Here is a 23,643-nt window from a genome sequence, read left to right as displayed (position 1 = left end):
GGTGTCATACAACATCGTTGCTTCTCGTAAACAGTGGGACTAGACCTTTAATTCCACTGATTCCCATCTGGGTAGTCTCGCATAATACTCAAAGTCAGCTGACTTAAGACGCCATTTTGTCAGCCATTTCCTCCACTGATCCATCGCCAGCGTCTCTGTCCCGGCCTCAGCTTCATCTGCCCGGGCTTTGGTAAACAGCAGCAGACCGTCCTGCACAACACACGGTACCCGGGTGGATGAGAGACAGTCTAGAGGGTCGGTCGGTACCCACTAGACCTCTGGAAGGCGCTTGGCCCCGCAGGACAAGAAGTGGTCCAAGTCACAGGCGAACATGGCTCTGAAGATTGTCAAAGGGAGCATCGATCGGATGTTCGATAAAAACCTTCAGGATTTAGTACGTGGCATCAGGAATCACAAGGAAGATGAGGTAAAAAACAATAACAACGAGCAAAACGCTGTCACCCGAAATATTTTAAACCTTACATTCATTAAGTTTTTTTTAACTCAACACAAGTACCGTTATCGCTGAGCAGCTAGCTAACGTTAATAGCTAACGCTAGGTTAAGTTAACGTTAGGTTAGCTGGCAGGCTAACTATAGCGTCAGCTACCGAACAGTCACTTAAAAACAGTTTTCAGCGTCTAACGGTTATTTAACGTTTGTTTAACGTTTGTTAAATAACATGTTAGGGAGTGCATGATGTTGCTAAGGTTTTAAGCTAACGGTTGTTGCTGACAGCTAGCAAAACCTAGCTAGCTAACTGTCAGACTAACTGTTCTAGAAGAAGCAGCTCGATAGATTATCACAATTCATCAGGGTTAATATACTTTTCGGTATGACGGAGATCACACCAGAGAGTACTGCTGAATGAGAGAACCATATCTCCATGAGGCAACCACCGCTAACTGTATCAGCTGTTGGCCTTAAGTGACTCATTCATTATGGGGAGAAGTATCCAAATGATCTGTCTCACTTAACGGCTATGTGAGTTGAGGACACCAGAGTCACTAAGACTGTTGAATGCATGACGTGATGCTCTGAAGTTCAGAATGTAAAAAAGACCTAACTTGTCTTTCTGTGCACATCACGCTTAAACATGCAGATACGATCATTCTGGGTGGGGTTTTTTTTAAATATAAAATTGCATCTTTTATAAATAGAAATAAGTCAACCAGCTCAGTTTTGAAACATCCCATCAGTGACTGAAGGGGAGCTCATCTCTGTCACAGACATGTGTGGGTGATGATGACAAAAGGGCTCATCACAACACCTAGACCAGGCTCAGTGGGAGTCAGGTGGGATGGGCCAATAGAGGGCACTGTTTTGGGGGGGGCAGCCACGTTTCAAGCTCTCACATCAGCCTGCCCTTCTCATGAGCTCTGCGTTGGCTTTGTCTGACCCTGTTCATGCTGGAAAAAATGGTAGTTGGAGGAGAGGGGGTTAGGGGTATATAAGGCGGGTTCCCTGGGTTGTTGTTGCACAGAGCTGCGGTGCTGTGCACACCTGTATTGAGCTGTATGTCAGGTGTGAAATGTAGAGGTAGCGTGTCTAACCTGGGGGGAAGCTTTGGATTTTAGGACCCTGTCTACGTGGCAGATTTGTCCTGCTCACCATCTCACCTGAATACCAATTTACAAGCATTTTAGGCTAAACCACTAGATGTAATCATCTATATATATACACATTTCTCTTGATTATTATGTCATCCACATTTACGTCCTTAATATTTTTGGTCGATCAAGCACTTAGATTGCTTGTTGCTCGAGGCTATCCATGATTGATCTCTTGATTCAGTGTATGAGCTGAGATGTTCACCAGATGTAACCCAACCTGGGCAGCCTAGATAACGTGGTGGTTGCCCAGTCAACAGTGGACAGCTTGCTGAAATATTAATACGCTGTGAGTGTGTGTGTGTGTGTGTGCGTGCCTGAGTGTGTGTTGACTTTTTCCTGGCCAGCCCACAGTTTGTTTTTCATGTGTGTGCCGACTCCCTGTGTGGCTCATTCATTCACTCTCCCTCCCACGCCTTTGGAACAGCCAGCATATTGTAGGAAGGGTGTGAGGATGTCCTGACGTGTCACTCTGTGAGATTAGTTATTGAATTTTAGGTATATTTGTCATTGGTGTCTGTTAAAAACAACAACAACAAAAGGTGTAGCGCTAGTTAGCTTCTCTCATACTCTTTTTTTTCTTGGAAAGTAAAGGTCTTCCAGTTATCTTCAGCTCAGTCTGCATTACTGGCTCATAGATTATCTTTCTATCTATTTCAGTTATTTCAATGGGGTTCTGAAAGTGTGATGCAGAAGTGCTGTATATGTGTGTGTGTCTGGTGATCTTGTGTTGAATCCCTCTATGCCCCCCCTCTCCAGCCCAGCTAGCCACAGTTTCACCAGGAGCAGCATTAGCAGAGCTCAGCACCCCCCCACCCCCCCGTCCTGTCACTGTGCTGTCTCATGACTGCACACACATGACCAGCACACACTCGCACTTTACAGAGCGATATGTGTGTTTGTTTTTGCAAGGTTGCTCCTCTCAGCAATGGTTGACTGATTGCTCTGTTTAGAGGTCTAACTGAGCTTGCACTCCATTGTTGAATCAAATGTACCTTCTGCGCTTTCTTTTTCATTGAACTCTAATGTGTTATAACAGGGTAGTAAGAACGGCTATTTTTCTCACTCATTCATTCAGGCGCGAGTCTCCTGGAAACACACATTTTTTAAAAATGCATTAGGGGATGGGAGAGCTGTTGAGTCACTTATTACCATTATAATTGCATAAGATAACCTATGTAATTAGTGATTGAATCTTTTGCTCATGTTTATTATTTTTTGCTCCGTAAGCATAGGCCTCATGTGTACCGTATTTAAGCAGGATCAAGCCATCAGGCCATTGCAAGAAGAAAAATCTCACAGACGAGTGGTGTGTGTATGTCAGTCTTGTCTATCGGGGAAGGAAGTGTTCTTGGTCTACAAGCCACATTCACGTGCCATGCGATGTTTCAACTGCGACTTGGCACAGGGCCTCAAAATTATGTATTTCAGCACTTTGCATCACTTCAAATCTAACCCCAATGACTCGTGACTTGAGTTTTACTTACGACTTAAAGCCCAGAATTAAAAGAATTCGGCTGAAGCCAGAAGCATATTAAGAGACGCAGCCTGCGTAATACTTAAATAAAGTCGATTCCTCCTCTGCTGACTGGCGCATTGCAACAACAGACAGACCAGGGTTTTCCAGCTCGTTCCTGGTGCCTCGGTAGCAGTCTCCCTCTCCGGATATCACTCCGTCTAATCTGATCTGGTGTCTGTTGTTTGTCCTCTCTTTTGTCTGCCCTCAGGCCAAGTACATCTCCACATGCATCGATGAAATCAAACAGGAGCTCAAGCAGGACAACATCGCTGTCAAAGCCAATGCTGTGTGCAAGCTCACCTACGTAAGACCTCTCGACACCCTCCACAGAATCACTGACTCTTTTTGTCTTTTTCGTGAATGATGAAATACACCATCACTGTTTAGTTCTCAGTGTTAGCTCACCTGTGTTTCTTTGTATAGACGCACACACACACACACACACACACACACAGACCATGTGGCTGCTGTGGGGCACATAAACACAATGCTGGTCTTTTATTCTCACAGCATTATCAGGGTAATCAATTCAATATTCAACCACCATGATTAACAAATAAGAAAACTAATCAAACGAAATGGATACGTTTTGATTCATAAGCAATTCATAAGTATGTGGTTTCTAGTATGACTTTTAAGCAGATAAGAAGTATATTCTTATTTACATGTATGTCTTAAATGCCAGCTAGGGAAGATTTAGTTTCGAGCAGGCATTGGATTTTATGTCTTCCAGGATGCTCAGACAGGTTCACGCTCTTCAAATGTGGCATGTTGTGTTAATACAATGTTATAAAACAGGTACAAGACTGCATGTACAAATGTTGTTTTGTAGCTAAAGGTTAGTCAATATACAGCCTAATAGCTAGGAGCCAGCACTTGTTGATAAAAGTGTGCAATTTCTGTTTAAAAGAAAGCGCTCATTCTATTTATAGCCCAGGCTCACATTTAGGTTTCGATGGCTTTTTGAAACTGGGATCTGCGCCCGCTTTCAGAGCTTTCAGCTCAAATAATTTAGCTTCCCTCTGCACCTCAGCGTCCGCTTCGATCCCCCATCCTCCTCTAATTCACCCACATCCCTCTCTTGTCTCTTTTCCTTTCGGTGTTACAGCTTCAGATGCTGGGCTATGATGTCAGCTGGGCCGCTTTCAATATCGTTGAAGTCATGAGCTCCTCCAAGTTCACATACAAGGTAATGATCGGACGTATTGTAAATGCAGAACACCTGGTCACTTAATGGATTAATGGTCACGATGCTTTGACTGATTGGTACGCCCATGTGTAGATTTGTCAGGAAATTCAATACATCTCACAAGCTGTCCTTTTCTGTACCATTTTAGTCATTTTCTCCACATACATACTCAAACATGTGCTGCTGCTGTATACCTCCATGTAATTCTTTCTGCTTTCCCTTTTTCCCCTGCAGAGGATTGGCTACTTGGCGGCCTCGCAGTGCTTTCACGAGAGCACTGATGTCATCATGCTGACAACCAATCAGATCCGAAAGGTCAGTGCTTCCTCTGGCGCACTATGAATATCTTTTGACATTTTTTTTTTCCATCCCTCGTCCAACCTTTTCTTTTCTTTTTCTCTCTCCCAGGATCTCAGCAGTCCCAACCAGTATGACACAGGTGTCGCCCTCACCGGCCTCTCTTGTTTTGTGACCCCTGACCTGGCTCGGGACCTGGCCAATGACATCATGACACTGGTGAGTCAAGAGTGTGTCAAGAGGTTTACCAACAAGTACTTGTGCTCGTCAGTTTTCCTTTTCTGCTTACCGTTAGCTTCCCTCCTGAACTCCTCCTGGGTCTTAATTTACCTCAGAACGTTCAGTCAAGAAGAAGATTTATTCCTTTTTCTAATTTGAACACAACCGTCTCTGCTTTTTTACTTCCCCTCGCCCTAGATGTCCCACACTAAACCCTACATCAGAAAGAAAGCGGTGCTGATCATGTACAAGGTGTTTCTGAAGTACCCAGAGTCCCTGCGACCCGCTTTCCCCCGGCTCAAGGAGAAACTGGAGGACCCAGACCCAGGTACCGGGACAGACGCTTCATTCAGTCCGCTATGCTGCAAGCTTGTGCTCTGTCACCTGAACCCTGTGAATTATTCAGCAACTAAGAATATGAGATTAAGGAAGGCTCCTTTGTGATACTGCCACGGCTGTCTGGGAAATATTCAACAACTCAACGGGACTATTTCTGATGTGCAGACAAAAACATCTCGCAGGGCATTTATCTGACTTCATGGCATGTGACCAGGACCGCTCCAGCGGTGTCACACTGTACATCAGTGAGACGATATTTACTGGTCTTTGATTCAGAGAGGGCTTTGTTGTAAAAGCTGCTTTCAGCTGATGTCAAAAGCACATTTCAAATGTGATGTGAGGTGAAAACAGACAAAAAGCTCCTAAATAGATTGTTTACATTAAAACGTTTTTTCTTTGCCTGTGTTATACTGCTACAATATCGCACATCATTGTTTTGTAGCCATAGATAATTCACCATAACCCCAATAAACGCATAAAATAACATTTTTTCTTTAGGTGTCCAGTCTGCAGCAGTAAATGTTATCTGTGAGCTGGCTCGGAGGAATCCCAAGAACTACTTGTCTCTGGCCCCACTCTTCTTCAAACTCATGACCTCGTCTACTAATAACTGGGTTCTCATTAAGATCATCAAGCTGGTGAGTCAACAGGATACAGGGAACTTGAGTTTCTGGAGTGGTGATGAATTATTACACAAGGTCTTAAATGGAGCTGCCATGCTCTTTGTTAGCATGGATAAACAGCAACATACTATGTACTGTGCACCACCAAGCCATGGCTTTGTGTGACACTAGCAGTATTGCAGCAATCATACAGAGATAAATCCATCTTAAAAGAGGAATTGATACTAGTCCCTTCACCAGCATTAGAGGTTGCATTGTTGCACAAGTTGTATTTATGAGAGCAGAAGCACCACTTTTCTTGTGTTAGAAGTCACATACAAGTCAATTATTTCACAATAATACTCCTAAAAAGACAGTTTAAATGTATCAAAAGTTGAAATTCTTCCGTGAGACGTAATCTACTGCGTGTCATGGCGCTCCTTGTGTTTGTTTCACAGTTCGGTGCGCTCACTCCTCTGGAGCCTCGGTTGGGGAAGAAGCTGATCGAACCTCTGACCAACTTAATCCACAGGTGAGATGAAACCCCTGAACAATACACTTTTATTCACAGTGGGTAAAAGCGGTTTGATCTGACGGGTGTATCAATAATAATCTGTCCTCCTCTCTCACAGTACCTCCGCCATGTCTCTGCTGTATGAATGTGTCAACACCGTGATTGCAGGTCAGTACTTTTATTCAACGTGTGCAACGTAGTGGTCTCATTCAGTTATTGTGCGCTTTTGCACTATTTCAGTCAAGTAAAATCCACGTCTTAAAACTTATTTCTTTCTTCTAACAAGATGTTTTAGTTTACATTCGACTCTAATTGCTTACTTTGTCCCCCATGCAGTGTTGATTTCCTTGTCCTCTGGGATGCCTAACCACAGTGCTAGTATCCAGGTAAGCCTCTGAGGTCCACTCCTCATTTCCTGTGGTTAGATATTGATATTGATCATAACCTTTTCCAACCCAGTCGAACCACCACGCATGCTTTCACCATGTTTCTTTCTGTTTCACAAGTCTGTCTGTTCAAACACGTTTAACGTAGAGACACAGCCACTATAGGACGAGCTAGCAGGTCTCATGAAGTTGTTTTTCCTCCTGCTTTCAGTTGTGACAGTAATGCATGAACAAAATCATTTTTGCACCATTAAATATAAGTCCCAGTTCTCCCACTTTTGTTTGTCTCCTTTTATGATTTCTATGACAAAGACTGAAACTGGTGTAGATGGGTTAACAGAGATGTTAATGGCTCTCTCCTTCTCCCCCTCCTGTTCTCTTGCTCTCTTTCTCTTTCTCTGTTTCAGCTCTGTGTGCAGAAACTGCGAATCCTGATAGAAGACTCGGACCAGAACTGTGAGCCCTCTGTCAATGCCTGCAGTGTGTCATTTTCTCATTGTCTGTGTGTTTCTGACTATGGAACAGTCCACCCTCTTAGACCACAATAATGTAGACCCCCTGACTCTGGATAACTCGAACATTATGACAGTCCCTCTCTCAATTAGGGGGCCTGCTTAGAATACCATTTCCTTAAACTCACTATAACCCTTTCACGCACAAATCCTGTGTACGACACAGAAAGGGAACAACTTCCTTCCTGCACTCCCTTGCACACTTCCAGTTGAAGCTGAGAATACTGCATCCAGCCATTCGAGTTATCTGGACATCCATACATACATAGATAGCTTTGTGTGTGCAGTAGACTATAGACCTCTGATGTTCATAGAGCAGACTGTGAACCTGTGGTTTTAGGTTTTGTTCATCCCTTTACCGCACCTCATAGTCATGCTTTAGCTACGGCACTTTCAAATACATTGATAAGTTAAGTAGGTGAAAAGATCACAGCTTCCCTAGATTTTGAAGACATCTTGCTGATAGAATCACAAAACTATAGGAAGAGGCCATTTTGGAAGTCAAAATATTATATGCATGCTAAATAAATGACGCATTTAAGTTTAATTGAGATGTCTGAATGAAGAATCAGTTGACAACTTCATGCTTAATGCATTAGATGTATTGCAGTCTACTAAAACGTACGTCTCTGTTTTTAGATGCATTGTGTGTTGATGCAAACACCAGATGCAATAGTCAGTCTCACATTTTATCACATCGTGTCCTGCACTGACCAGGCTCACCTTACCCCCCCCAAGGTCACTACCACATGCACACACTTATTGATCCAAAGACCTGAGAGGCTTTAATCTTTGCTAAATTAGATGATAGACGGAAGGCTGTGATTCAGCAGAATTTTTGAATTGTTAGAAACTTGTTTGGTGAGTAGGAAAAGCTGCCGAGGGTTCGACGGAGGATAGAGCAAAACAAAACTACCGTGTCCAGTGTGTGTGTGTGTTGTACTGTGTGTGATTGTGTCCTTTCCATATTTCTGTTTGTTTTGTGTTCCTTTCCTTTATGATATTTACTTTGTCATTCCCAAATGTTTTTTTTTATAGATTATTCAACACAACAGTATTTATTTCTTAATATATTAACATATAGATATTTTCTAGATACTGAACGTTTGGCCTGACAGAGTGACTAGATTTAGTGTAGTTGTAGTAGTAGTAGTAGTATTAGTTGTAGTAGTAACTGAAATATTTTGAACAAGTAGTCAAGTTTCAAAATTGTTCTCTGTCCTCTGGAAACAAAGGATTTCTGGGAAAAAATACTTTTTCTACCACCAGGTATTGTATTGGTTCTCTAACTGCAGTCAAGTAAGGATAGTCCGTTTTATAAATGATAGGAGCTTGAATAAGGAAATATAACATACTTAATTGTTAAAGTGGCAATCCTCAAGATGATTTGGTGACACCCTGTTCACTGTTTGTAACAGCAGATGTGGTTTAATACTACAGGTCCCAGAATAAAGGGGAGCAGCGAAACAACTCGATTTGAATAAAGAAGTCAGGCAATAGTTGGTCTTTTTAAATCACTGTGAGCAACTGTGATCTGATATTTATTTTGCTGCATGAGTCTGTGAAAGTGAAAGTAGTTGGTTACCTCACTGAGAACTTCGAGGTGTGAAGCCTGTTTCTTGCAGCTGCAGCAGGAGGAGATGTTTGGTTTGCATTAGCAGTAATTTGTTAACGCATTTATTTCCGGGATTGTCGCCACGGACACCCAGTTGGTAATACTGCAAATATATAAATATTGTAATACTTCAGTCAATGCAATCAGTGTTTTTACCTCATTCTCCGATAGTCATTCAGACATTTGTTTAAATGAAAATCTTCAAGACTGCCACTTTAATGCAGAGAATAATGTCAGCTGATAAAAGTACATTTATTTGTTTTTGCTAAGGTGTGGAGAGCTACGTGTGCCGTATATCTGTTTTTAAATACGCTGAGTCTGAAATATGTTTGTCTTTGTAGTGAAGTACCTGGGCCTGCTGGCCATGTCAAAGATCCTTAAGACCCACCCCAAGTCAGTGCAGTCCCATAAAGACCTCATCCTCCAGTGTCTGGACGACAAGGACGAGTCCATCCGCCTGAGAGCTCTGGACCTGCTCTACGGCATGGTACGAAGCAAAGACGCTTGTTTTTACACATCAAGATTTGTCAGTCAAATTTCCGTTTAGGTGATGTTACTTATTTAGATTCTTAACTGCCAGAAAGATTTCCATTAATGGGTCTAAATTTGAGCCTTGTTGCTCTCCCAGGTATCCAAAAAGAACTTAATGGAGATTGTAAAGAAGCTGATGCTGCATGTGGACAAAGCAGAAGGAACCACCTACAGAGATGAGCTGCTCACCAAGATCATAGACATCTGCAGCCAGAGCAACTACCAGTACATCACCAACTTTGAATGGTCAGTTGCTCCACACCAGCGTTGTCTGAAATTTCTTATCCTGTGAGTTTAGTTTGACGTCACTCTACGACACGATTCTTCAACCGTACCTCTTCATATCTGCTCTCCAGGTACATCAGCATCCTGGTGGAGCTGACCCGGTTAGAGGGCACACGGCACGGCCACCTCATTGCCTCCCAGATGCTGGATGTGGCTATTCGGGTCAAAGCCATCCGGGTCTTTGCTGTTGCCCAGATGGCCACTCTGCTGGACAACGCCCACCTGATGACGGGCAACGTGCAGCGGAAGGGCATCTGTGAGGTGTTGTACGCAGCAGCCTGGATCTGCGGGGAGTTCTCGGAGTACGTTGATTTCTCTTGTTGGGACGCACACTTATTCACACTGGTATACGCTGATTTAAGGAAAAGATGACATGAATATAAGAAGGGAGCCATTCCCACAATAGGGAAGGTAAACCTGAAGTAATTCAGAAATGCTTCATAAATATGTTATAACTGTATTATGATAATAAGGTATCCCGTGACCCCAGTTGCCTGTAAGAATGAATCCGTAGGGAGAGATGATTGACAGCTTGGTTCAGATACTGTGCTTCCTTCCTCTCTGTTTCCTTCCTCTTTAATTGTCCAAGTTGACACAAGCTCTCGTTTTCTTTACACACTCTGCAATGCTAATCTGTGTCTCTAAATGGGCCTCAGTGACACTTGTGTTGTGTTTTTACTTGTCAAAAGAAACAAACAACTTTCGTTTAATATTATATATATGAATTAAAGGGTTTTCAGATTTGTAGGTTGTGTCAGTTGATAGACGCACTTCCAAACCTCTCTGACACTTTAGCTGCTTTGTTTAGAACATTTTTGATTGCATTTTTTAGAGGATCAAAGAACTTCTTTTCATGAAATAATAATGAAATATTACCTCAGTGCCGTGCTGGAAATGTCATCAGTGTTGTGATTACATTTCTCTAAATCCGCCTCCTCTCCGTAGACACCTGGATAACCCGATGCAGACGCTAGAGGCCATGCTGCGGCCAAAGGTGGCCACCCTACCGGGCCACATCCAGGCAGTGTATGTGCAGAACGCAGCCAAGCTGTTTGCCACCGTGCTGAAGAACCAGGAGGGGAACACGGAGGGCACAGCGGCACAGGAAACCAGCCAGCTGATGATAGACAGGCTGCCGCTGTTTGTCCAGAGCGCCAACCTGGAGGTGCAGGAGAGGGTAAGATGGAGACATGCATACAAGTCACAACTGGTGACAATAACAGAGATACTTACCTTTTGCCCTTGGCATCATATACCTCAAAAGGTTGCCCACTACATACACATTTTGATAAATGTCTGCTAATCTCCCTGTCTGCCTCACCCTCTCTCGTGTCCTCAGGCGTCTTGCATCCTGCAGCTGGTCAAGTACATCCAGAAACTGCAACAGAAGGACGTAGATGTAGCGGAGGAAGTCATCGCTCTGTTCGCTGGAGAACTCAACCCTGTCGCCCCCAAAGCACAGAAGAAAGTGCCTGTTCCTGAAGGGTGAGTTTGCTCAGTACACAAGGAACACACACATTAAAACGGTTATTAACACTGCATTATTACACAGTTTGACATGAATATATTTCTAAACTTTTTGAGTAAAACCCGTAGGACTTGTTCATACCATTGTGCTCCTCCAGCAGGTTTTTAGCAGAAACGTGTCATGTGTCTGTTAGTGTTGACCAGTGAACTTTAAGTGAGTTTGTTTGTGCAGTCTGGATTTGGATGCCTGGATCAACGAGCCTCCATCTGAGAGCGAGTCTGAGGACGAGCAGCCCAAGGCTATTTTTGCCAAGGAGGAGACCAAACACTCCCGCCCTCGTCACACAGAGGTGGACGAGAAAGAGCTGGCAAGGGTGAGCTGGTCGATGATCGTTGCATTGCTGAGCTGAACAAGCAACATTGTTTTATGAATAGTGTAATTGTACAGTAGTACATATATTTATATACATATTACACCACTTGTAACGTGAAGACATTCATATATAACTAGTGCATTGCACTCTGCCAGCTGCGGGCACTGCGGCATGGAGTTGAATCGGGTGCTTATCATCATGCCGTCCTTATCTTAAAAACAATATTGAATTTCTTTGAGTTCTACTGTGACTCTGTTTGCCAATGTGGTTTCCCTCTAATGCTAAACCGAGGTAGGCCGTGCCTTCATTGATTAATCCATGCAACTGTTTTTTTTTTTGTTTGTTCCCCAGAGGAGAGAAGTCAGAAAGCAGGAGCAAGCCAGCAACCCGTTCTACATCAAGGCCTCCCCGTCCTCTCAGAAGGTGTGCTCACCCAGTCTTTTTCACTGCACATGTCTCTGTTGAATCCAGTCTGTCGTATAAGCAATAATTACAGTATGTCGAAATACCTGTAGTTAAAAATGTATACACGAACACACAAGTCCTGTTTTGTCGTCTTTGTGTAGGTGTACCAGGAGGCTCCCGGAGTGGAGCACATCCCCGTCGTGCAGATTGACCTCAGTGTGCCTCTCAAAGTCCCAGGTAGCACACGCTGTTACGACACTACTACAAGACACTCATTTCACACTAGCAACTTTCAAAATTATACAAAAATTAAAATGGCTTGTGGCTGGTGACGTAGTATATTGGTAACAAGACGTCATACATGTTGCTGTCCTCGCTCCCACAGGTCTGCCGATGTCTGACCAGTACGTGAAACTGGAGGAGGAGCGTCGGCAGAAAGATAGAGCGGACAAGAAGAAGAAGGAGAAGAAGAAGAGGAAAGAAAAGCGCAGCGGACGAGGGAAGAAACATGATTCGGGCCCCGAGAGCGAGGAGGACATCACGCCTGCGCACATGGTCGACATCGTTACCGAGGAGATGCCAGAGGTACAGCGGAGCTGTGTGAACGTCACAACGTGTATTAAAGGCATCATGACTCATAGTATTAAAATACATCGGATTTCAATGTAATCATGTACATCACACACAGTATAGGTCATTTGTACTCTACTGAAAACTGGAGTTTAGTAAAAAGATGATGTTTATTTCTTCCAAACTGTAAACATGTGGACATGAACATAGTTGTTTACTTGGTCGTTTGGGTTCTCCGCTCTGAGACTGGAAGTCAATATCTCTCCAGATCGCCTCACATTTTGCGTGTTGTGAATATAGATTTACTTTGAAAGTTATTAACTGTGTGTTATTGATTTTGACCCTCTCATTACTTCAGAATGCCTTACCCAGTGATGATGATGACAAAGATCCCAATGACCCTCACAAAGCCCTGGACATCGACCTGGACAAGTGAGTCCACACAGTGGAGATGTATCTGGACTCTAACAATATGTCCGTAGTTAAATTTACACAAGAGCTTATGTAGAGTTGCTGAAACCCATCATTTACGTATCTGAAGGGGCTAATCAGCCAATCTTTCAAACGTTCGTTTCTGTCCAAATCTAGAGCTGAGGAACACTGAAGTTGAATCTTGAATGTCTTTTTTTTATTTATTTTTTTTAATCTGGATATCTTCTCAGTCTGATTTTTATTTCCTGACCTTCCCGGCCGTAGAGTCACAGGCGACGTGACTCGGCCCTTTCCCTCCTCTCACTCCTTCTCATGGCGTTCTGCTTTCTGCTTCCTCTTTTCTATGCCTACACACACACCCATCACTGCCTCTTTGTGTGGGCAGCTTGGTGGAGATGGCTGGGCGAAGGTGAGTAGCACCCCAGCTGCAGGATCTGGGCTCCGACTAATCATGGATTGAACCTCTGTGTGTCTCTCTCTCTGTCTAAATAGCTGTCTTGCTTCTCTCACTAACATAGCTGTTCAGTCTATCCAGGTAGTTTGCAGCACCTGCTCTCTTTTTTTGCTCTTCTTTCCCAATATTGTTAATGTCTTTCATTGTAGCCTTTGACCTAGTCTAATATCTATAACTCTTTTCTCTGACCCCGCTTCTTTTTTAAACTTCTATAAGCTTGACAATATCAGCAGCATATCATTTCTAAACAAACTGTTCTCCGATTGCTCTGTCTTTGAAAGAAGAAGAAGGCATATCTCTAATAACAGTTGTTCCATATTTAACAAAGATCATTTTTAACTGGCTCCTGCTGCTGATTTTCTCAGGACTTAACTTTCACCACCTGTCCTCCTGGAACAGACTCCTAAAAGCATTTTGGCACTTAACACCAGCAGCATCAATATGCTTTTAGGAAACTCATCCCAGGAGTTAGATACTAGAATTCTTTTGCCAACATTTCCCAGATCCTCCTCAGTTCGGCAGACTTACCATGCCTCCAAATTGTCACCAGCTGTTTTTTTTTTGCCTGCCTTTGGTGGAAATAACAAGCACATGTGCCTTGAGACCAATGCGATGTTTTACAGTAGATAATTTTGAGTTGTTTTGATAGTATATGAGGTTAAACTCATATTTAAGGCCAAGAAATGGAAAAAAAAAGAGTAGAGATTGTGCTGGAGTTATTGTAAACATCTGGAGGAAACTGTCTGTTGAACATACATTTCTGTCATGGCTGTCATTTGCTAAGAAAATCTCCCTCAATGTAATGAAAAATAAGCAATAAAAAGAGTTATTTCTAGAAAGTTAAAACAACAGTAGTGAATGCATCTTGATAATTAAAAAAAGCACAAGCATTATTATCCAAGGCCTGAAAGAGAGCAGTGTGCCTTATATAGACAATAACCAGCAGGGGGCTGCAGTGCATGTGGTTATTGCTTTAAAGGGCCAGGCTTGGGGGAATACACTTGACGGCTCCTATTAGTTCAATATGGAGGAATTTATTGGTGTAGTTTCTATTTGTTGGGGAGTTCCAGTGCTTCTAGCTCTGCCAGACGAATGGCTTAACGCAATGCTTTGAATGAGACCTGGCTGCTGCTGCACAGTGCAGAACATGTGCCTGAATACTCTAGATTTCTGCACCCTACGAACCGCTGTTCACCTTTTCTAACACTACCAGAAAATACGATATTTTTCAGATGATGGCACCAACTCCCAGGTGGACCGTAATCTCATCATAAATCCTTTTCTACCCCAAAGTCAAAATGTGTGTCTCTGCGTCTCCGTTCGTCCAGGCCACTTGCCGACAGTGAGAAGCTGCCGGTCAGGTCCCATCGCGCAGCAGAGGCTCTCAAAAGCCCCGCTGAAGACGGCGACGCAGAGAGTGCCGCTTCACAAGAGCCCAAGAAGAAGAGCAGCAAAGAAAAGAGAGAGAAGAAGAAGGATAAAGACAGGGATAGGAAGGTGAGGGTAAAATTTGTTTTCCTCCTGGAAACCACGCTCGCCTCATTCTGTCTAACTGGTGAAACTGCTGTATGGATGTATATTTATAGAGCTGTCTGAGCGGGGAGAGGGGGGGGACGACAACAAGGACCTGTCAACCATTATGAAGTGATGAGTCAGAGGTTGTGGTTCTCTCAAACTTTGTTGTGACACAGAGCTGAATTTATTTGCATTTTTTTTTTTTTTTTTTGCAGAAGAGCAAAGACGAGAAGAAGAAGAAGAAACACAGACATGAAGAAAAGGGGGAGGATCTTCTTGGGGGTCAGGCAGACGAGCCTGTGGTCCAATCGGAAGAAACCAGTGAGGTGGCGGCACCGCCCGCCTCCAACACTGCTGAGGTGTGTTCTTACAAAAGGGCGGCGCAAGGCCGTTTCTTACCGAGCAACAGAGTTTATACCTAAGATCTGACTTGACCCAGAATTCTGATTTATTTAGAGAACCTGATCGAAAATTCGTGATGAAAAATGGCTTAAAAATATCATTTTATGTAGTGTACAGTTTCTGCTAAAACGTTACGCGCACACCGATATCTTTGATCATTTTCATTGACTCCACACTTCCATTGCTTCCCTCAGCTTGTCTTTCAATCAGCTTCAGTGATCAAGTATCAGTTTCCCAGTAGCAGACTGCGCAGTCTCTCGCCAAATACTTGATTTATTCATGAAATAGAACCGTGTAATCTCTGGATCCATTTTCATGAATAGTAGAAAGATACAGAACCTGTTTGGCCCTCGCCCCTCTCACCTCCGCGCACTCCTCTCCCTCCCTCCCTCTTCTAGGTTTCGGATCTGGATTTCTGGCTCTCAAACGCTCCAGTGCCCTCTAACACCCAGGTTGAGTCTCTCTCTCCCCCTCTCCTCCCCCTTATCTCTCCAATTTATACTTTTCTCTTTCATAACTCCACGTTTTATTGATCTTCTTCATATGTTGTTGTTTTTTTTGTTATCTCTCTACTGCCTCTTGATTTTGATCAGTTTTGTTTATTTTTTCACGTCTGCAGCACCTCACCTTTTTGACACGACTTCCTCTCTTTCACAGGTCACATAGCACTTTCCTCTCTCACTCTCCAGCCTTCCCATGTTTACCAGCATGTCTGTATGTCTGTGTGCACAGTTATGTGCCAGTGGTTCTCTTCCTCTGCTTTTGTTTTGCTCGCTGGGTGTCGTGTCGGTCTTGAGGTCAAAGTAGATGTCGTTGTTGTTGTGGTGGTGAGGAGTGAGCGGAGGTTGTCTGAGGTTCCCTGGAATGTGGCTTAGAGTCATTTTCTTTTCTTCCTGTCGTCACCATGTCACCTCATGTGTCCTTTGACTGCTTCCGTCGTGATCACATGTGGGTGTCGAAACTGCTCACAGAGAGGCAGAAAACATTATAATTATTCCTAGAAGTCGGGTCGAGTTAGAGCTACCGTTTGGAGTTTTTTTTACTGCTATGGCGCAATATTATTATGAACACGTCTTCGTTTTGTTTGTACGCACACGCATGGACACGTGCCGGCGCAATCATCAGCCCTGCCGCAGATTTCAAGCTATTCTGCTGTTCAACATTTGGCTGCGGTAATGCACGATGAAATGTAGCAACGCGCCAACAAAGGCAGTGAAGAAGAACACAGCTAGCTAGTAAACATTGATGTAAACACTTAATTTTTACCAAAAAAAGAAGATCACTTTTTTGATCGTAAGGATTTGTTACCTCGTATTTCCCAGGTTTCCAGTCGTTATGCTAAGCTAACAGACTCTCCACCTCCATACGAGCGTCGTATCAATGTTTTCATCTACCTCAGCATTAAATTGAATCAATATATTTTCCAAAATGTCGCACTATTCCTTTAACCGTACCAGATAGCTTGTGACATTTAACACCGTATTGTACCTTCCATACCTTCTCCTCTGTTGCTATTGGGTTTGTGAAAACCAGGTATGTCGAGGATTTCAACTTTTAGGTTTTGAGTAGTTCTGTTTTTAATCACGAGTGCTGTCGGCCCTTAAGTAAAAGCACTGTTGACCTAGAAACACTACCCTTTAAAGACATGCCTCGACATGTCTCTTGTGGGTGAGTTCTTTTTTTTCTTTTTTCTTTTTTTTTTAATTTGTTGTCATAGTAGACCCATTGAGAGCTTCCAATAGCATATGTGGAGGCTGTCACAAGGATCCTGTAAATCCGGGATCTGTTGACAGCAGCTAGTGTGGCTGGTTAGTACAGTCCATCCAACAGCACAAAATGATGCCATTGCACATGTTCAGATACCTACAGACATAACACACTTGTTACGCTGGTTAGTAGTCTTCCATGTGAGGCACTGGGTTTACCAAATCAGGTTGTGTTACATGAATGACTTTTTTTTTTTTTTTATGAATGAGTGAACTCCCTAACTTCGTTTAACCTCGATCAGCACCGAAGTGGCAAACACAGCTGTATGTGTCACATGCTATGGTTGCTCACTGCTAAGGCCTTTGTGTGTTTTTGTGGTGTTGTGTGTGTGCGTGAACAGGAGGCAGCCACCTTACCAGCAGCAGAAGCAGCCCCCGTGCCTGAGACGGCCTCTGGCACGGCGCCAGACTCCGAACCCGATGAGCCCAAAGACACCGAGCCGGAGGAGACTGTGAGTCCCCAGTGATGATGTTCCGATAATTGCAAAGTAGAAAGTTTGGCCGTGTTGCTAGAGATTCCAGTTCACAATGACCTGACAGTACGCTGCACGTTGGCAGCTCTTATTCTCGCGGGTTTGTGTAAATGATGTACCACGGACCTGCCAGTAATTATGTGATCTCTGGAGGAACATCTGATAAAACTGTTACCGTCTTCCTTGTGGGGGTTCTCAAGGATAAGAAGTCCTCCAAACACAAGAAGAAGAAGCAGAAAAAGGAGAAGGAGGAGAAGGAGAAGAAAAAGAAGAAGAAGCATCATCACCATCATCGCCACAGTGACGGAGGCGCGGAGGAGTCTGTGCAGAACGGCACCGTGGAGGAGGAGGAGGAGCCTCTGCCGGTCAGTGTCCTCAGAGTTTAACAGCCTAACCTCACTAAAGTGTGAATGAAAACATTCAGCACATTCTCTGCTCAGCTTTTTATTCGATGCATCGAGGGGGAAGGAAAAACAAGTCCCATGTCACTGACCTCAAAGACGCAAATATCCTGATACTGCATTTATGCAGTATTATTTATCGTCATTTTGATGTGTGCCTCTTGCCTCAACTGTTTAAACCACCTGACTGCTGCAGACACACACACACACACACACACACACACACACACACACACACACACACACACACACACACACACACACACACACACACACACACACACACACACACTTACTGTGTGAACCAGCTCCCGTTGCCTAGTTAGCATACAGAGTGACAGAGAATGCCTGTTCTGACCTGAGCTCCTCTCTCCTTTCAGCCCATGTCCAATTACTGCCTGCTGGCTGAGAACTCCTACATCAAGATGGTGAGTGATGGCGAGGTGCTTCTGAAGGAGGGACTTGTACCGCTGGGCTCGGAAAAATTCTGTTTTTCACTCATCGTCCTAAATAGTTTTGTTCCCTATTTGGCCTCAATATAATTAGATTTCACAATATATAAAGCTGCATTGATGCTCCTCTTGACAGGGCTGTTCCCACCATTAGATTGTGTTGGGCATTCTGTATTTACCCGATTTTAATACATTCTTAATTAACTTTATGATAAAGAGGGATGATGAAAAGATTTGCACTAGACACGGGTTTGTTTGCCAGATTACAACGCACATTTGTGTCTGCTTACTGAGAAGGAGAAACGTCTTTGATCATCTGATGGACCCTGTGATGTTTGCCTTCAATCGGCTCCGTTGTTGCGTCGTCTTGACGTGACACTGCAATAAAGTTTATAAGTCAAATGTTATTATTACTAATATTAAGATCCAGCTTGTGGAAAATCCTCCAAATTCTACGCGTCCTCTGCGTAGACGAATATGGAAACGATCGTGCTGATGTTCATGTTTAGGCTGTTTTTGTATTAATGTGAAAAGTGTCTAAGACAACAGTAGCAGTAATAAAAAAAAAAAGAATGTATGCAGATCCTCTCCTTTTCTCTCCCTCTCTTCAAAGATGATGGAGGATGCCGATCAGGTACTAGTTGAAGTTCTGTCAGTGACAGAATATTATTAAAACACTTCTCTAGATGTGTTTCTCTCTGTTCTTGATGCGCTTAACGGACTAACTAAGGCCGACTATGTTAACGTGTCTGAGAATGATTCTGTCTTTGTGATTTTTCTCCTTGTGCTCTGACTGGTTTCTTGGAAACGGCAATGTGTGCTTTGGTGTTGGGTTCATAAATCAAGATTTACTGTGTTTACTGTATGTCTACTCTCAATAATCATCGCTCAGTAAATTACAAGGAGGGAGATTTAGACAGCTCGAGTTTGAACAGTCATTCCCCATGCGAATCATTTCATAAAAATCTATTTTCTTTTCTCCCACAAAGGAAAATGACATCCAGGGAAACCTGCAGGATGGCAGTCAGGTGGTGGTGTCTGTTATATTTGAAAACAAGTGTGACAGCTTCCTCAAATCCATGGAGTTCAACGTCCTGGACTCCCTCAACTCCAAGCTGCAGAGGGCAGAGGGCTCGGGTCCACATGATGGCCTCACCGTCCCCTTCCAACTTCCACCTGGTCAGTGATTATATATGCAAAATGTTAACTTAAGTTGTTAGAGTTGATTTCCCTGAAGTCATTGTAGTAACTTTTTGGGATGTTTTGTAGAGTCTTAATTACTTAGCTGTGAACTTTTCTCTTCAGGGGTGTCCAACGAGGCGCGATTTGTCTTCACCGTGCAGAGCATCGTAATGCCACAGAAACTGAAGGGAACGCTCACCTTCATAGTAAAGGTCTGAAGGAAAACACACACACACACACACACACACAAATGGCAAAAAATCAACTCTCATAGCTAAAGTATTGTTCATATTCATTTTTAAAAGCTTTGATATTATACTTTTTATTTTATCTATTTTGCCGCTGCCATCCCCAACAATCCAAAAATAAATAGGAATTGTTGTGGCGTTAATGTAATAAAGTAAGATAAAGTAATTATTGTTTCCGCTCGTGTCCAGAACAGTTTGGCTCCAACAGGGTGGTGTAATAGTACAGAAGCTGCGTGCTGAAGCGAGACAAGGAATCCTAACCAGCTCCAGTTTTCATTTCGGTGACTAACGCTGCACCTCGATGTCCCGCAGGCCGAAAGCGAATCGCTGAAGTGCCACGTTACCGCTATTGATTATCGGCTTTTGTTGTTGTGTTCCCACAGAATGAGGACTCCTCCACTCACGAGAAACTGGACTTCAAACTGCACTTTACCTGCTCATCCTACCTAATCACTACTCCTTGCTACAGGTTGGTGTTATGTCTCACACCACATTACAACCCACATTATGGAGGTGGAAAATGAATATCCGCAGTAAATGTATTAACGGTTTGGTTATTAGTTTCTGAGTTGTCTTAGTTCTTTGTCGTGTCTTTCGTCGAGGAAAAATTGCAAATGGAGTTTCTTGTGTTTTTCTTTGGCCAGTGATGCGTTTGCAAAGCTGCTCGAGTCGGGGGACCTGAAGTGCAGCTCGGTCAAACTGGAGGGAGTCATCATGCCCTTCCACCACCTACTGGCCAGGATCTGCTTCCACCACCATTTTTCTGGTACAATATACACACCAGGCCACACAATATGTGTCCCAAGTGACAGACTTTAGCCCTAAAAGATCAAGGTACCAGATGAGTAGAGTGTTTGTCAGAAATGAATGACCATCATAGGAAAGTGTCGAGTATGTTTCTGTGTTGGTGAACTTCTAGTTAGCCCCATGTGGTAATGAAACATGAAGATAATCATCATATGAAACGTGTTCTTGTTATCTTGTTGGATTAGTTGTGGAGAGGATCGACTCCTGTGCCTCCATGTACAGCAGGTCTATCCAGGGTCACCACGTCTGTCTGCTGGTCAAAACTGTGAGTGAACCAGTTATACTTGAGATTTCTAATAACCAATTATTATGTTTTTCAAAAAACAAAGTGTGTTTTCAGATTGTGAGCTTGATTTTTCTCTCTCTCTCTGTCCCTCTTCCTCCTAGTCTGGTCAGACAGTGACCATTGACGCTAAATGTGACGAGCCGACGCTGCTTGGGAATGTGCTGGATGAGATCAAGCAGACCTTCTCTCAGTGCTGATTGTGTCCGACAGCCCCAGGGTGCCCCTGACCCCTCCATGCCACCCCCCCCCCCCCCCCCCCCCCCCTCTCTCGCTGAAACACAACATAATCATGTTATGAAACACTGCGGCTGGCACTTCCAGTATCGCCCTATTTATTAGTCCTCAGATTCGCAAGATTTCTATCCCCTCACCTTCTTCTTCAGTGTCCCACACTCTGTTATTCCGCTGCACTCTGAGCTCTGTGGTCACTCCCCGACACTTGATGTTGTTTTACAGACTCTCTGTGTACATGCGCCGTCTTCTCTGCAAAGCACTTTCATCTTCACTTCTGATTTTTGTTTTTTTAACTCCAACAAGCCACCCTGTTCTTCTTCCCCGACTCTGACTCTGTAACGTGCTCCTGTTTCTGGATGCCCTGCATCCTCCGCTCTGTCCCGCGTACCTCCGCCCTCCACTTTGTCGGCAGTTCAGTCTGTGACAGTCGTGTAATGTAATGTTGACAACTGGACTTTTGCTGTTGATGGTTGAATTGTGATTTTACTGTTTTTGAAGGTTTATTTTGTCTTTGGTTTGTTTTTGTTGTTTTGTCTCTTTTTTTCTTCTTTTTTGTCTGAAACCTGTCTGCGCCTTTGTCTCGCCCCCTTCTTTCTGCCCACTAAACATCAGTGTAAATTCTTTCTGCCCTCTAAATCAGTGTGTGCGTGTGTGTGCGTGTGTGTGCGTGTGTGTGTGTGTGTGTGTGCTGCTCGGCATTGTAGTCCTGGAAAAAAAAAAACGTGTGACTGACTCTCTCTTAGACTGGTCCGAGCTGGAAAAATGGGGACTCTCACCTGCTCACAGTTAGCAGCCGCAGTGAGAATAGTGCAGAGATGAAACCACAGCTACATATATGGTATCGGATTTAAACTTCTGTCGGAGCCGATGCCCCACTCGCCTTTTTGGCTCAGAGCAGATCTGCTTGTGTTGGTTCGGTGATTTGCACAGTAGATCCGTGGTCTTTGCTCTGTGCCTTAGCTGTGCAGTCTGACCTACTCCACCCCCCCCCCCCCAGACCTTGTAACATATCATTCCTTCAACACATCGAAGATTAATTGGAAGGCAGGAGAGTATGAAAATATTTGAATGAATAACGTGAGATTTCGATTTCATCACAGGACAGTTTTTGCTGTGTCACCATTATCGGCCTCCTCTTCATCTCAGATGGTTTCGGTTAGTTGATTAGAAGATATTATATTGCTGTAATACACAGAAGGATACTGTTATTTCTATGAAACTGCTATGGTGCTGAGGGTCCTCATTTGTGTCACCACACGGTCAAGTTAGTGACAACACAATCTGGCATGAAGAGAGCTGCCCGTGTTATAATCACTGCCCTGCCTCAAATGTGGCCGGCTAAGGGACAACAAAGTTACACAATCAACGTATCTTTTAATTTGAACACCTCTTACAGTTTGCAAGTTGTGCTCGCTGTGAGCAGAGAGCATTACGCGGTCAGTGGTTTTAGGTTCCCTTTCAATCAGTATTAGGCAACGTAGCTTCCAAAGTAAGGAAGCGGCCACTCTGTGAACAGCAGAGTGCAGTTTTGTCTGTCTTCATGTGAAATCATGCGAGACATTTACGCCTGTGCCACGTTGACGTTTGCGCCACAGTAGCCGACACCCACCTGGCGCGTACCCAGATAAACCCCCAATGTTTCTTTTCCCTTCAGAAACTGCCTTGCCACTTTTCTTGTACATTGACATGTTGCAATGAACACGAATGGCCATTTTCAGAAGAAATGGCCTCCTCTTGGGAAAACTCTGAGGTACTTGATGTTTTTAGTTTGTGTCATTCATGTCTGAGGTCACTACCCGGTCCAGCACGACTTAACCTTGTAGTAGCAAGATAAAAAAACGACTTGGTAGCGTCTCTGATCATATATACTGCTAAGGCCCTCTTCATATCTGTCTGCTATTGTAGATAACTACTATGATAATGATGTCTGTGACCTGAAGGTCAGGTCGGCCATTCCACAAGATATTCTGTCCTGTGATAGTCTGAATACGGAAGTGATCAGCTGTACTTCAGGAATGTGAATAGAAGATAAGTATGTATGTATTCCCTGTTCCTGAAAACGACTGATAAAAGAGGAAACGGCTCCCCTCATCATACATTGTCCTGATTCTGATCTTTTCCTTGTGCATACTATTTGATTACAATTTGTATATTGCATGATTAGGAATGTACACTTTTTATTTCCTTTTCTTTTCCTGTTCCATTGACATGCTTACAGAAGAACAACTTGTCATTCCATTTTGTCCTTTTTTCTTTATATTTTTTTTTTATGAAGTTTACTTGACCATTCTCTATTTTTGATGGTATTGTGTTTTTATCTATTCAAAGTTCAGACAATTAAAAATAATTGATATCGTTGAATGTTTTAAATTATTAAACCCAGGGGAAGGAAGGGGGTTATGTTTGGTGTCATGACACTGAGGGCGTGGGGCTCCGAATACTAAGTTGAGTAGACCAGGTCACATGAAGCAGTGTACTGAGAGGCAACACACGTTGTCTTAATTCTCTTATTGGTTCAGTTGTAGTGAGTTATTTTACCCAAGTTTGGCTTGTGACAT

The 23,643-nt window shown here is 43.5% G+C and overlaps 1 protein-coding gene across 5 annotated transcripts; it reads left to right on the top strand.

Moving 5' to 3' along the window:
- The first annotated feature begins 182 nt into the window (after positions 1 to 182).
- Positions 183 to 23,446, top strand: ap3d1 (adaptor related protein complex 3 subunit delta 1). Of its 5 annotated transcripts, none has more exons than XM_079157702.1 (35): positions 183 to 427; positions 3,337 to 3,432; positions 4,237 to 4,317; positions 4,552 to 4,632; positions 4,726 to 4,833; positions 5,032 to 5,161; positions 5,671 to 5,810; positions 6,233 to 6,306; positions 6,407 to 6,456; positions 6,625 to 6,674; positions 7,082 to 7,130; positions 9,143 to 9,288; positions 9,430 to 9,578; positions 9,689 to 9,919; positions 10,563 to 10,794; positions 10,957 to 11,102; positions 11,317 to 11,458; positions 11,810 to 11,881; positions 12,025 to 12,100; positions 12,249 to 12,448; positions 12,792 to 12,865; positions 13,251 to 13,274; positions 14,648 to 14,816; positions 15,053 to 15,193; positions 15,635 to 15,688; positions 17,344 to 17,454; positions 17,676 to 17,840; positions 18,257 to 18,304; positions 18,942 to 18,962; positions 19,318 to 19,507; positions 19,634 to 19,722; positions 20,142 to 20,227; positions 20,403 to 20,524; positions 20,751 to 20,830; positions 20,953 to 23,446. In XM_079157702.1, exons 1-35 carry the CDS (start codon positions 332 to 334, stop codon positions 21,046 to 21,048), a joined length of 3,819 nt encoding a protein of 1,272 aa, XP_079013828.1. In that variant the 5' UTR covers positions 183 to 331; the 3' UTR covers positions 21,049 to 23,446. The 5 variants fall into 5 exon arrangements, with proteins under 5 accessions (XP_079013828.1, XP_079013827.1, XP_079013829.1 ...); XM_079157701.1 differs by having other exon boundaries at positions 189 to 427; positions 15,050 to 15,193; XM_079157703.1 differs by lacking the exon at positions 18,942 to 18,962 and having other exon boundaries at positions 189 to 427; positions 15,050 to 15,193.
- The last annotated feature ends 197 nt before the right edge of the window (positions 23,447 to 23,643 follow it).

This window comes from Pholis gunnellus (genome assembly GCF_910591455.1).
Source record: "Pholis gunnellus genome assembly, chromosome: 4".
In the NCBI taxonomy this organism is placed as follows: Eukaryota; Metazoa; Chordata; class Actinopteri; order Perciformes; family Pholidae; genus Pholis; species Pholis gunnellus.
The sequence above is the reverse complement of the archived record's forward strand: the minus strand, read 5'-3'. Positions and strand labels throughout refer to the sequence as shown.

Coding starts and splice junctions, on each gene's coding strand:
- ap3d1 (XM_079157701.1), top strand. CDS start 332: ATGGCTCTGAAGATTGTCAAAGGGAGCATCGATCGGATGTTCGATAAA. Junction 5,162..5,670: donor ACTGGAGGACCCAGACCCAG/GTACCGGGACAG, acceptor TTTTTTCTTTAG/GTGTCCAGTCTGCAGCAGTA. Junction 10,795..10,956: donor ACCTGGAGGTGCAGGAGAGG/GTAAGATGGAGA, acceptor TCGTGTCCTCAG/GCGTCTTGCATCCTGCAGCT.